The 14,866-nt window shown below is 34.6% G+C and overlaps 1 protein-coding gene across 5 annotated transcripts in view; it reads left to right on the top strand.

Moving 5' to 3' along the window:
• LOC128982911 (ankyrin repeat domain-containing protein 13D) overlaps nucleotides 1-14,866 on the top strand; it is a 222,057-nt gene that overhangs the window by 161,015 nt on the left and 46,176 nt on the right. For all 5 annotated transcript variants that reach the window (XM_054401977.1, XM_054401978.1, XM_054401979.1 and 2 more), the window contains 2 exons: nucleotides 192-353; nucleotides 8,392-8,492. In XM_054401977.1, coding sequence (XP_054257952.1) covers nucleotides 192-353; nucleotides 8,392-8,492 — 263 coding nt within the window. The remainder of the gene's footprint in view (nucleotides 1-191; nucleotides 354-8,391; nucleotides 8,493-14,866) is intronic.

Genomic DNA, 14,866 nt, shown 5'->3' on the forward strand with positions numbered 1-14,866 from the left:
CTTGAGTTTATAAATCAAATTTTACAATTCCTTTTGAATATCTCCTAACGTTAAGGCATACACTTGGCTACTAGATAACTCAAGTGCTTCTTCTATGTCACATTTATTGGAATAACTTTAATATTCAAATAATCAAAAGCGATTTTAGTCATAAGGGTGCAAAAACTACATTAAATCATCTATTTGTGCAGAGATCCCGTTATTTCATGTGCTAAACGCCAGAATCACTTTTGGAAACATTTTCGCAATGGATGAGCCAGTCTCAGGAGTTCAAAGAGTAGAAGAAGAAGGAAGAGTGTCGTGCATTCTTGACGACTCTTGTTTCGAACCACCTGCTTCATACACACTTATGGGTGAGATTTTATATGTTTAATACGTGCTTTGAATGATGCTTTACTACTTTAAGATGATTTTAAGTTTTGAAAAGCAGCTCCATAAAATATATGAACATTAGATTCAAGGAGAAATCACATGCTGTGATATGTTTTAAGTATAAATGTTTTAGATGATACCTGGTCAAGGAGATACCCTTAACAACCCAGGGTTGGTCAACAAGTATCACAGTAATAATAATTGCAATAGTAAAAAGTAAAAGAGCACAGTAAATGGAAAGGCAGATTAAAACCCTCTGTTGATTGAAGACAGGAGATCATTGCCATGTTGTATAGATAATACTTTTACTTTTTTTATACTTATCTTTGAAATGGCGACCATACAAATGTAGGTATTTTAAGCCAAGTATGAATGATTCTTAGATCATTCTTAGATGAGTGTGAGATGAGTGGCGCGATCTTGTAGTCTTGTTAGTGACTAAGGCCGACATAATCCTTAGACACAGCTGTTAATTTAGCCCATACAACTAAGGGACCTACAGTTTATACTGGAATCCTAACCACTTTTTTGCTTTGGCATATACGAATTGGTCTAATTATCAGGATAGCACTGCGGATAGTCGTATTACTCACTCGTGTGGACGTTAATCCACACCAGGGAGTATTGCATCCACAGTACATGCCTATAAATATCCACAATTCGTGACCTCCTAGTAGCTGGATTACAGGACGACGCCACCCGTCCCAGTCAAGGAGAATTGTATATTCAAACCTCTTTTTAAGAATTTTAAGATTCTAACTGTAATAAATTTGTTTATTTATGATCTTACCCTTTATATGTTGTGGCAAAGCCATAACATTTCCCAAAAGACTGTTTGTAGCATATGTAATTAATACCAGATGTTGTGAATATAAAAAGGAAACAATTGAGTGGTACTAGTTGAACAAATAGCAAGAAGATGATGTTAACTGAAACTTAAACTACTTTAATTGTCAAAAATAAAACTTATTTCACGCTTCCACATTTATATACTTACTCGCCTTTGGCTCGCCCCCTTTTTTGGTTGGGGGTAAGTACAAATGGGCCATGGCGCAAGACCTGCAATTGAGCCAAATTTCAGATCTTTAGCTAATCTAGAAGTGGGTAAAATTGATTTAGACCAATGCACCTGTAGGAATAACATTGGGGGGGGGATTCTATATTTCGTGGGGTTTAGGGGGAGTTATATTTGTAAAATGTCACTTTTTGAAAAGGGCGCAAGATGTAAAATCATGCCAAATCTTATATATCCAGTTAATCTAGAAATGGGTAAACGTAAAGTCAACTACTTTCAATGTTATTAACTCCATAAGAATAACAAGGGGGGTGGGAGAGTTTGATATTTTAGGAGAAGGTTTAATATTGTAAAATGTCATTTTTCGTAAAAAGGCACAAGACTTATAAACGTGCCAAATTTCATATCCCCAGCTAATCTAGATGTGGGTAAACGTGATCAAGACCGAAACACCTATAAAAAACCGGTAAAAATTGGAAAGAAATTTACCAAATTTTGAAAGTAACTGATCTTTTACTTTGTAATATCGTTCTTCCATGTCAACTCATTAGCTGTATCTTTTATTCCTAGATCATTAGATTTATTTAAGCTATTCATTTAAGCTAGATCATTATTCCATGTCAACTCTGTATCTAACTTCTTCATCAACATCTTCTTCCTTTGACTTCAATTCTATCTTCAGTTGAACCGTCTCAAATCTTTTCCAGTTTTCTTCTAATAAATCCATTCTGTTTTGTAAGACTTCTGTTGGTATAGTGGATACATCATCTAAAAGTCTGTCTGCCTTTGTAATCTGGCCTTTTACAATAGCCCGTACTTTCTTCAAATCTGTTATTGAATCAATGTTATGTAATATTTCCATTATGTAGTTGACTAGTGCAGATATGAACAATTAAAATAGGTAATTAAATAATAAATTGTAAAAAATTGAAGGTAGTAAAGTGTAGTTTCTTTTTTTTATCCTCGTCGCCAATTAATAAATACAAGCACTTGTAACTTGTATAATTATTTATTCATAACTGAATAGTAAATATTATGATATGAAAATTGTAAATAATTAACACATGGATAATTTATAAAAAGTACAGAAGCAAAATATATAACACTATCCAATTAGTCGAGAATAGGTATTCGGTTTCTTGGCCATGGAAAGAATACCCCCCAAACTTGCCGGATAATTATTTTCTCTCATTAGCTCGACTGAAATCGCTTGTGAAAAGGTTAACCAGATTTGCTTCAAAAGTATGATAACATAATCAAGGAGCAGAGATCAGCGGGAATCATTGAACAAGTTCCGGAAACTGGAAATGCCATTGTTAAGCATTATATTCCACATCATCCCATAATTAACGAAGCAAAATCCACAACAAAGGTAAGAATAGTGTACGATGCTTCAGCCAAGTCAAAGAAATCTTCTAATAGTTTGAACGACTGCCTTTATCGTGGCCCAGTAATACTAGAGGACTTATGCGGATTGCTCATACGTTTTCAACTCAACCCTATAGGGATAATAGCTGATATAGAAAAAGCTTTCCTTCAACTGAACTTAAACATACCTGATAGAGACGTTACTAGGTTTTTATGGTTAAAAGATTTGTCAATGCCAGTGAATCAAAACAACATTGAGGAACTAAGATTTTCCAGAGTTCCGTTTAGTGTTATTTCAAGTCCTTTCTTATTAAGTGCTACTATAAAGCACCACCTGTCCCATAGTGAACTAACAGAAGACACCAAGAAATTGAAAACTTCATTCTATGTTGACAATATGGTAACAGGAGCCAAAACTGATGAAGAGGCTCTTGGTTTGTACGACTTTGTAACTGATTTGTTTTTACAAGCAAACATGAACCTCCAAGGATGGTGCTCCAACTCTCAGGCGCTCAAAGAGAACATACCTCATCGTAAGCTCACAAAAGAAGATGAATCAAATGTAAATGTCTTGGGTGTAAAGTGGGATACTACAGAGGACACTTTAAGCATAAAACCAATTAACTGTATAGAAGATATTTGTACAAAGAGAACTGTGTTGAAACTCGTATCCTCAATTACCCAATTAAAGTTCCCTCAATTCCTCAATTAAAGGGTTGTGTGACCCTTCTGGTCTATTTATCCCAGTAACATTGAAAGCGAAGCTTTTTATTCAAAGTTTGTGGGAAGAAAATTTGGACTGGGACGTGTCCCTAACCGAGGACAGATGCAAGGAGTGGCAAGAAATAAAACGTGATATTGTCAGCATTTCTAATGTTTCAATACCAAGATATGTTGGTTTAGAACCAACCTCAATCGAGTTGCACTGTTTCACCGACGCTTCGAACATTTGCTATGCAACTATAGTATATGTTCGTGTGCAAAACGGATCAGTTTCAAAATCTAAACTCGTATTTTCCAAAAGCCATTTAACTCCTAAAACTAAGAAAAACATCTCTGTGCCTCGTCTGGAACTACTTGGGGTTTTAATAGGTTCGCGTGCCTTGAACTTTGTGGAGAAGAATTTAGAACAGCCAGTTTCAAGAAAGTTTCTTTGGACCGACTCCCAGTGTGTCTTACATTGGATTAACACAACTAAGATTTTACCTAAATTCACTGAACGAAGAGTTTCTGAAATAAAGGCAAATAAAGATGTTATATTTAAATATGTTCCATCTGAAAATAATCCATCAGATGTAGCAACTCGTGGCATGAATGTTAACGAACTTTGCAGCTGTCAAATGTGGTTTAATCTGCCTGAAAACCAATGGCCGAACTGGAACTTTAATCCTACTGAAGAAATTCATGAAGTTAAAGAAGAATTAACAGCGTTTAATGAGACAGCTGAAGAAAGGATCTTAGAACCTCCATATGGAATTGATGTCAAACGATTTTCGACTCTGAATAAACTACTACGAGTAACAGCGTTCTGCGAAAGATTTATTTCTAAGTGTAGAAGACAATCCATTGTTCATACCACAACTAACGTGACTGCTGAAGAAATCCAGTTGGCTAAACTAAGATGGGAAAAATATGTTCAAAGGAAACACTTTTCCGAAACTATAAGTAACACCGAAACCAATAAAGGGGATCCACTTCAAAAACAATTGAAACTGTTTCTTGACTATGACGGCCTGCTTAAATGTTCCGGAAGGCTTTCATATGCTGAACTTTCAATACTCCAGAAACACCCTAAACTTCTACCAAATAAACGGTATCAGCATTCTGACAAATACTTTCTCCCATAAGTTTGTCAACAACCTTTATCATGTGTAAGCGGTGAGAGTAAATATACGGAAATGGGATTTGTACAATTTTGTTCAGAATTTAAAGGACTATAACATACTACATTTTTATCAAAATTGTTCGAGCCAATTTTGGGAAATCCGATTTTTCCGTTATTTAATGGGGTTTTATGGGGAAATAACATAATTTACAATAACTTTTGAACCGTAATTTTTACAGAAAAGGGATTTGTACCATTTTGTTCAGAATATAAAGGACTATAACATACTAATTTTTTTTTTAAATCGTTCGGGCCATTTTTGGGAAAATCTTATTTTTCAGTTTTTTTATGGGGTTTTATGGGAAAATCCCCATCTAAAATCAAAATTTCTAAAATTAAAAAAAACTATCAAAATTGTAAGGACCATAACCTACTATGTTTAATCAAAACTGGATTTTTGTCTAAAATCCGATTTTTCGTTATTTTATGGGGTTTTTATGGGAAAATAACATAATTTACCATAACTTTTGAACCGTAATTTTTACAGAAATGGGATTTGTACCATTTTGTTCAGAATTTAAAGGGCTACAACATACTAAATTTTAATAAAAATCGTTCGGGCCATTTTTGAGAAAATCAGATTTTTCCGGTTTTTTAAGGGTTTTTATGGGGAAATCCCCATTAAAAATCAAAATTTCAAAAAAATGAAAAAAACGCCTGGAGATACCATGGATTAGAACCTACATACCAAATTTCATCGAAATCGGACCACAGGTGTAGTCTCTAGCTCTGTACACATCCCCAGACACACAGACACACACACACACACGCACATGCACACACAGACATCACTTCGAAAACCACTTTTTTGGGTCCAGGGGGACCCAAAACGAATATATCCACTCAAAACTCAAACTCGAAAATTTTGACGAAAACAATACTTTCTCTATATACTATACTATGGTATAGAGGGAGAAAGTAAAAATGAATACTTCTCAACTCTAGTGATACAACACTACCATAATGCTTTATTTCATGTTGGAGTTCAACATACTCTGGCAGAAATAAGAAAAGAATACTGGATTTTGTGTGGAAGATCTCAAGTCTACAAAACTATCAAGAAATGTTTAACTTGTATTCGTTGGGAGGGTGGTCCATACAAATTGCCACCCATGCCTCCACTTCCAAAAGAGAGGGTTACAGAGCAGATCCCATTTAGCAACACTGGACTCGATTACTTCGGCCCATTATACGTTAAAGACTATCACAACAATGACTCTGGAGATTTAAGGAAAGTTTATGGCTGCATATTTACTTGTCTTACAACAAGAGCCATTCATCTAGAGCTAGTTAACGATCTAACAACTGAAGAATTTCTTCTATGTCTCAAACGGTTCATGAGCAGAAGAGGTAAACCAAAACAAATATTTCTAGACAATGCCCCTCAATTCAAACTCGCCGCTTCATTTACTGAAGATATTTGGAGAAAAAACTTCAACGACTCTAGTGTTTTATCTTACATAAATAATGAGGGATGTGAGTTCTGTTTTATTCCTGAACTATCACCTTGGTTGGGCGGTTTCTATGAGCGACTTATATCCTTAGTAAAGAGGTGTTTAAGAAAGACAATTGGTCCGACAGTACTTACATTTACTCAGTTGGAAACTACTTTAACTGAAATTGAAGCGGTATTGAATTCAAGACCTTTAGTGTACGTCTCTTCTAGTGAAGCCAGTTTATCAGATTTTATCTTAACTCCCAGTCATTTCCTGAATTTTCACGGGAAAAATGGAATTGAAATGAGTGGAAAGACAACTAATCCAGACCATAAGCTATCCAACACTGAACATATACTTCAAACTTGGAAAAAAGGACAGAACCTCATAAACACATTTTGGGTTCTTTGGAAGAAAGACTACTTAACTAGTTTGAGAAAGGACTCAATCTGAAATCAAGCAGAAACGTTGCCGGTCTTCACAATTCCCCAGTATTGGAGATATTGTCCTTATTCACGATAATTTACCCAGAGGATGTTGGAGACTTGGTCGAATTAATGAACTACACTCAAGCAGAGATGGAAATATCAGAAGCGTAACAGTCACTACAAGCAACAAAAAGAAAATAATTCGACCTTTAAAATTACTCTACCCTCTTGAAATTAACCGTGATGAGACTAACCAGGTGTGTTGAAGAAATTTCTCAAGTGGCCGGAGTGTGGCAAAGCCATAATATTTCCCAAAAGACTGTTTGTAGCATATGTAATTAATACCAGATGTTGTGAATATAAAAAGAAAACAATTGAGTGGTACTAGTTTATCAAATAGCAAGAAGATTATGTTAACTGAAACTTAAACTACTTTAATTGTCAAAAATAAAACTTATTTCACGCTTCCACATTTATATACTTACTTAATTTAGAACAAAACTTATAAATTCGCGACATATGTTGAAAAAATCCCATCACCTAAAATTCAGTATTCATAATCACAATACCAGATTTAAAAATAGTGCCTCGTTAGAATCACATCGTCTGAGTAAGACCATAGACTAACCAACACAAGTAGACTTCTCATCCCAATGTAAATTTTGAAGCACACTTTTCATGTCTAGTTCATGTACGGTGACAATGGGTGCTAGGGTCGACGAAATTTTGTTTCCATTATTTTAGGGTTGATTTCTTTATTTGTGCTTTACTCTTTGGTTATATAACTAGGGGACAAGTTATTGTTTATGATTAGATTGTATTATTTGGCTAAACAAGGTTTTAAATTACTGTAATAACGGAAAACAAATTGTAAACAAAACACGACCTCTACATAAACCGTACAGAACTAACAATAATAGTTGTCTTCACCTGTTCCATAAGGATGAGAAATCTACTAAGGGAGTAATGTTTTATCTATGGTAAGACTAGCAAGAGCTGTAAGATAATATAAAATTCTAATAAATGCTGCAAGTAAAGAATGTGTTTATTATTCAACAAGAGTCATCACCACCACAACAACAAACTAAATTATAAAATATATGTTAAATGCAAGGGCATATGAATGACACTACACACATAGTGTTATCAACTAAAGTATATAACCTTTTAAAACACAATATTGGTGCTTATCTGCAGGAAAAATTTAAGTCCTTGTTTTATAATTGGCTATTAATTGGCTATTAGACAATCCTTCTTATAGCCTGGAAGATTTTTTCAAATCTGACCAAATAAATCTTTGATTGCATAACCCTGCTGCTCACCTGTTGCTTTATCAGATCCTTAATTATTGTTGTTTGTTTATTCATATGTACTGTGCATATTTTAGTTATTAAGGCCTATTGTTTGTTCATAATATTGAAAGTGTTTTTGATTTTGTTTTGTTTGACGATTGATGTATGATCATGATTCTGACTTTGTCGATGATCTAATGTATCCTTATGACCAATAAAGATTTTTATTATTATTTGGTTCAACCATTTTTATATTTTTGGAATGTTGTTGTGAATCAATCCTCATCGTGACAGACTCTGAATTCATGACAGGAGTGTTGAGGGTTTGGATCCTGGTACCTGCCACTAAATTTTATTAGTACAATTCACTTTTTTACTGTATTGGCTCACAATTTTTTTTGCTGTGGATGTGTTCCACATATCTCACACTCTGTGCTGGATATTTTCCACGCACAGCGTGAGGCATATGTTTACGACCAAATGCAAGGCTAAAAGATGCTGCCAATCTCTTTTTTAAACTTAAACTTGACAGAAATAATACATTCTAAAGACCTGGAGAACATAATTGTAGCTGGTTATCTGTTGTTTGTGTCAGGAGCCGACATGAGACGACAGATCAGTCTGGAAGAAGATGACGACATGCTTCAGTATGCCATCACTCAGAGCTTGCTGGAGAGTGGCAGTGAGGAGGACCAAGTAAGCTGCTGCACATCCATATACAAAATACTCTTATAATATGAATGTAATAAACAATGCATTATCATTTGGTGGTTGCAACTAGATTGTTCTTGTGATAGATTTCATCCAAAGTTAATTAATAAAAGTAAAGTCTCGTAACTAGATCCTGATTGGAGGTACATTTTTCCCCCACCATGCAGGATTGACAGCATCAAAAAATTTGTACAACCACAAACTCACAAAGTTTTTACCTATATCATATTATAATCACACAATAATCGATTTTGTATTAAAACTAAAAAATATGTCTAATAAATTCTTACAAAACAGTCTGATAGCGTGGCAAATGAGCAACGGAGTATCAAATAATAGCTAACAAGTGGATATACATACTGGGTTGTGCTGTGTTGGTAGACTGTTTGACTTAAGTTAATTTCTGATAAAAAAATACTGTTCATAATATTTTGTAGACTTCATACAATCATATCTCATGACTTTCTTAGTAAGCCGCCTTTGTAATTAAGGAAATCAAGCCTAGTGTGTATAATATACCAGCCTCAAGTGAGGAACCCTGCTATACAATGACCTCCCCTCTGACCTTAAGTTGCTGGGTGCCCCAGCTTTGAAATCTAGGCTGAAGAAATTTATATACAATTGTATGTAGCTAAAATATTGTAAATGGGTAGTTGATATGTATTTGTTTCTTTTTTTGTATTAGTTTTAAGTTAGCATAAGTTAATTGACAAGAGTCGTCCTGCAAAACAGTTTGTACTGAGGGGCGAAAAGGAATTAGTATTTACTAGTGCCCCTGTTGCTCGAATTCAAGCAATTGCTAAGTATTACAGGCGTTATTTTAAAACGAATAACAACCATAATGTCTGATGACTTTAAAAGATTTGACTCAAAGATTATGGAAATACTCAATATGTACATAACAGATTGATATAATCATCATTTCTTGTAAATATCTTTTCATTTTTCAAAAGCTGATCTTGTTTATTTAGTGTTTTCTACAAATAGCCTTACTCATAGCCGCATTAGGTTGTCCATAATAACAATTATAAATGCTAAAAAAAAACATTATTTCTATTTCTTCTCCTTGGTGGTGTTCTATGACTTTCCTATGTTTCCATAGTTTGCAAATCGGCTATTTCAATGATTACTAAGAAATGCAGCACAGTGTTAACTCAGTTATCTTTTAAGTATATCAATTTATCCAGGCTCTCTGGTTTTTTCCATTGTAATATTTACGCCAACCCAAATTTAAAGGGTAAATATTTAACTTCAACCAAGTCAGTAAATGTTTGTAGCAAACTGTTAAATTAGCAAATGTTTACAATTAACATATTATGTTCTTTTCACTTTTAATTTCTGACAGCAGCAGGAGTTTCATAACAATTTTTGTTTCCCATGTTAATCTTATGGAGAAATATGAAACTTTAAAGGGCCCCAGGGCCTCACTCTCTAAGTATTTCTCTAAAAAGAAAGTTTCCTGCACAACTTCACGTTACGCTCATTCCAATGACACCAAAAACATGTCAATCGGTTCAGTAGTTTCGGAGGAGTAATTGTCACAAAAAACCTGCTTGCGTATTAAATAAGTACTAGTGTCCCTGTTGCTCGAATTCGAGCAATTGCTAAGTATTACAGGCGTTATTTTAAAACGAATAACAACCATAATGTCTGATGACTTTAAAAGATTTGACTCAAAGATTATGGAAATACTCAATATGTACATAACAGATTGATATAATCATCATTTCTTGTAAATATCTTTTCACTAGCAGAGTACCCGTCCTTCGTACGGGGTTGGCATATAAGTATAAATGCTTATTGTAGTTATGGGAGAGGACACGGTTTAAGAAAATTTTGTCTTTTAATTTATACGGTATCCTATAGTGTCCTACAGTATCTACCATAGCCCTAATTTTCTACCACTGCACCTAAACCATGAAAAAAAGTTAAGTTCTCATTGTGTACCACAACTTTTTGTTGCTAGTTGGTTAAAATTAGCGTTAGTATTTTTCGCGTTTACTTGTCACAAACATCCATCCATCCATCCATACATCCAAACTTTCTTACTTATAATATTAGTAGGATAAGTAAACTGTTGTAATATTGCTTGTTTATGGATCAATTTTTATCAAACTTGGCAAATGTATTTATTTCATAGTAAGCTAATGATATGTTCCTTAAAATCACACTTCGTTGCCCTCCCTGTAGGCAGCAAAAACCTAGGTACTCGTTAAACCTAATGTTATCGTTGGTGCAATTAGTAGCGCCATTTGAACAGCTACTGCAAATCAGCGCTACTATTCAATTTGCTAGCAGCTATACCCGGGCCTTGCATCGGGGTCAGTATGCAAAAGAGACAATGTTGGTTCTTAGAAACATGCCAAATGGTTTTCCAAATGCCAAATTTAGAAACAAAATTTAACTGTACTACTTAACTTGATAATAGTACGTTTTTGTTAAATCTTACTGTGATTACTTATTTATGCTACCTACCATACAAAACCAAAGATAGATTTTAAGGTATAATAAAAGAATGTATTTCTTGGTTTGCACTGTAAACGAAAAACTATCACAATAAACCTCATAAAACTCAGAATAAGAGCCTAGATTGATAGGGCAATGATTATAGAATCTTAATTATTTCCTATATCCATGAACAATTTTTTTACAACGAATTATTCCCTCTAAAATATTATTACAGCATTTCACAAATATTAGAACAGACTCAGTATAATAGATCATAAACATAAACAAATGAAGTAACTGAAAGATTCATATACTAATGAAATTCAAATTATATTAACATATGGTTTGACAGCTCCATTTAAGTAATGTCAAATAATGTTTACATTCGGGCTAGTGACATCATTATTTTAAATTTATAATCCTTACCCTCTCTGTTCTAATATTCGTGCAGTATTTAATATGTTTGAACCAGCTGTGTGGAAATATGAAATCAACATTCATTTGACAGTTAGTTCTGCTTGTTTACATTTTTAAACTTTGTAGGTTTGTTCTTTGTTACCATGGATACCATCAATCAATATTTACTTTTAAATCTCTCACCTCAAATTTTTGAAAGCCCACGGGGCAGAGCCCTAGGACAATATCGAAGCGGGAATAGTTCTATATGTATCCTCGGAGCAACATCAAGTTATTGCCGACAAAAACAATTTGATCAGTCTGTCATTACTGAAAAATGAGTGGGTTACTGACGACACAATCTTGCTCTACTATAATAGACTCACCCTTTCGGTTTTGCACACTACAGAGAAAATATTGCTAATGAACGCAGTAGTTACTCAAGCAATTAAATGCCTTCAAGACGTAGATGACCTCCTGTCTCCTCTGGACTTAAGTGATAAGACATATATCCTTTTCCCCATCAATGATGTTCAGTTTGAAACTAATACAAAAGATCCAAATGATGCTCAAAATCAGTACAGAAAAAGTGGTTCACACTGGAGCTTATTGTTGTTTACTAAAACCCTGAAGAAGTTCTTCTATTTTGACTCTTGTGGAACTTATAATTTAGTCCATGCACAACAAGTTGCTAAGAAAGTGAGTATTTTTTTAAAAATTAGTACTGAACTTCCCTTCCAAGTTGTGAATGTTCCTCAACAATCAAACACTGCTGATTGTGGTGTTTATCTGACAATCTTCACTGACGTAATAGTTCAGATGATAAAACATAATACATTGGAAGGATTGGGAGTTGAGGGCAGTACAATTCCTTGTACAATAAAACAATCTCACATTGTTACAAAGAGAGCTCAGTTGGCCTCTCTGTGGCACACTTTTCAACATTTATCATCTGATGTTATCTCTGATATGATGTTTGAACTACCTGAGTATGGAAACAATAAGGATCATTCACACATACTGCACCAAGATAAATACTGTCAAACACAAGAAATATGGCAAATCCCCAGAAAAGTGACTAGTAAAAAGAATTGTAGTTATAGTAGGCCTATATCCTTAAACAACAGCTACAACTTACTTTCTCAGGAACAACTGGAACACCAGGCCCAAGAAGTGAATAATACATTTACTGGAAAGGTTAAGGAGTCTACTAGAGTGATGAATGGTCTGAGCTTTAAAAATACTTTGTATGGAGACCCAGTCCGAGTGGAACTCTTTGCAGATAGCCAAGGAAAAGGACTTCCACAGATTGTTGGCCTGTGCAGTGGTAACCAAGTCTTGGTTAACGGAACGGTTAAGTCTGGTGCTGACATAACACATGTATACAGCCAAGCAGAAAAATGTCCTCTAAAACCTCTCATACTGATAGCTGGGACCAATGATATTATAAAAAAATCCCCACACATAATTTTCAAGGAAATGGAAAGTAAAATTAAAGCTCTGAGTGCCGTAAGGCCAGTCTGTATTACAACAATTCCACCTCGTTTTGATCTGCAGCCCAGCAACAACATTCACTACGACATAGCTTTGTCAAACAATTACATCCGAGAAATTGTAGCACGAATGGAAAACGTTAAGCTTATTGATTTGGATTATTTTCAGAGAGATTGTTTTTCCCGGCATGGCCTGCATTTGAACTATAAGGGTAAAAAAAAACTGGCTTTTATGATCATTGACTTTATAAATAATACTGCTAGTAAAAATTCCTGTTTTGATTCAAATGGAAAAAAGTCTAATAAGGGACCTCATCCAAATAAGCAGATGCTTAAAAATAAAGATAGGTCATTAAAAACTAGCAACTTCAAGTCCAATCCTGTAAATAATCTTAAGAATTCTATTAAGCCGAATGTTATAAATGTTGTTGAAACCAACATGTGGAATGCCATTGATGTATATAGAAATGATCCATCTGCAGCATTTGCTCACACCATTTCAAGCGACTTAGATCACAACAAAAATATGTCTGCTGGTGTAGCAGTTGTGTTTCGGAAGAAATTTGGTAGGCCTCAATTACAAAACTATGTAAACTCTAAGCTTATGTGCCAGGTTGTGCCCGATGGTGCAACTGTGTACAGTCTGGTTACAAAGCAAGAGTACTGTAATAAACCAACAGTTGAAGATTATGATGAAGCATTTAACCAGCTTATTGAAGATTTCCAGAGGAAAAAATTTAAACTGTTGGTTTGTTCTGCTATGGGGTGTGTACGGGACAAGATACGTATGGAGCGCTTTTCTACAAATATTAAAAAGCTGTATGAAATCACCAACGCTACAATATGTGTAGTGTCATATGACCAACCGACGGCTAGAAGACAACTGTGGAATGGACTTCCACACTATCAGTTTTTGGAAAAACTAAAAAACTGTATTGGCAACCATGGTGTAAAACCCTTGTCACCACCTGAGGAATGCAGTCCATCTACAGGGGTTCAGTCACCAACTGAGGGATCTGTGCAGCCTGAGGAGAGCAAACTGGATACCACTAACTACTCCAACACCAACCTACAGCTGTCAAGTCCTGTTACCAAGCCGACCACTCCGCTGAGACCAGCAGACCTGCAGGACCAATCATGTCTACCATTGTCATTTAACATGTCTTCCATGGAGGAATTTCCACCTACCTTCTTCAATACTGCTTGAAAAGGCTCCCGATGATGTAGTGGGTTGTGATCAAAGTGTAGGTGATAATAGTAATTTTTTATTGGAAACCTTAACGCCAGTGAAACATGTGTAGTATTAGAAACCTGTAATAATGATGTTGATTATGGTGATGTCACCTCTGAGAAATGTGGCATAAAACCACTCAGAAATACCTTCCAAAATCATAATATTTGTCAAGATGGGTTAGATATTTTGTTCCTAAATATTCAGGGTTTAAATTTTTCTAAAATATGTACTTTAGATAGTTTTTTAATTAATTCTAAGATTAATATTATATGTTTATCTGAACATTGGCTTTCTAACAATGGGGTTGATCAAAGCTTTCCAGAAAATTTTTACTGTGCTAGTGCCTTTTGCAGATCTGCACATATCAGAGGAGGCACCACCATATTTGTACATAATAAGTATAAGTCCAGAATTTTTGATGTTGGTAGGTTTTGCAAGGAATTGACTTTTGAAGCATCAGCTGTTTTTATTGATGAATTAAAATTAATCATAGTATCTTTGTACCACTCTCCTAATGGAAATTCCAATGAGTTTTTAACGATCATGGAAGAGCTTTTACATTTCATATCTAATTGGACTAGTTATAATATAGTGATGGGTGGGGATTTTAATAACAAATTCAACATTCAAAATAAAACTAAAACTGTAACAGAATTACTTAACCTCTTTAAACAATACAATTTTTATTATCTAAATGATAAACCAACAAGAGGGGACAAATGTCTTGACAACGTTTTTGTTTGTAAAAAAAGGGCCTCAATTTGTTTTAAAGGTATTTTTGATTTTCC

The sequence above is a fragment of the Macrosteles quadrilineatus genome, unplaced genomic scaffold (assembly GCF_028750875.1).
Source record: "Macrosteles quadrilineatus isolate MER2022 unplaced genomic scaffold, UCM_ALF_1.0 Scaffold_1__1_contigs__length_201487025, whole genome shotgun sequence".
NCBI lineage: Eukaryota > Metazoa > Arthropoda > Insecta > Hemiptera > Cicadellidae > Macrosteles > Macrosteles quadrilineatus.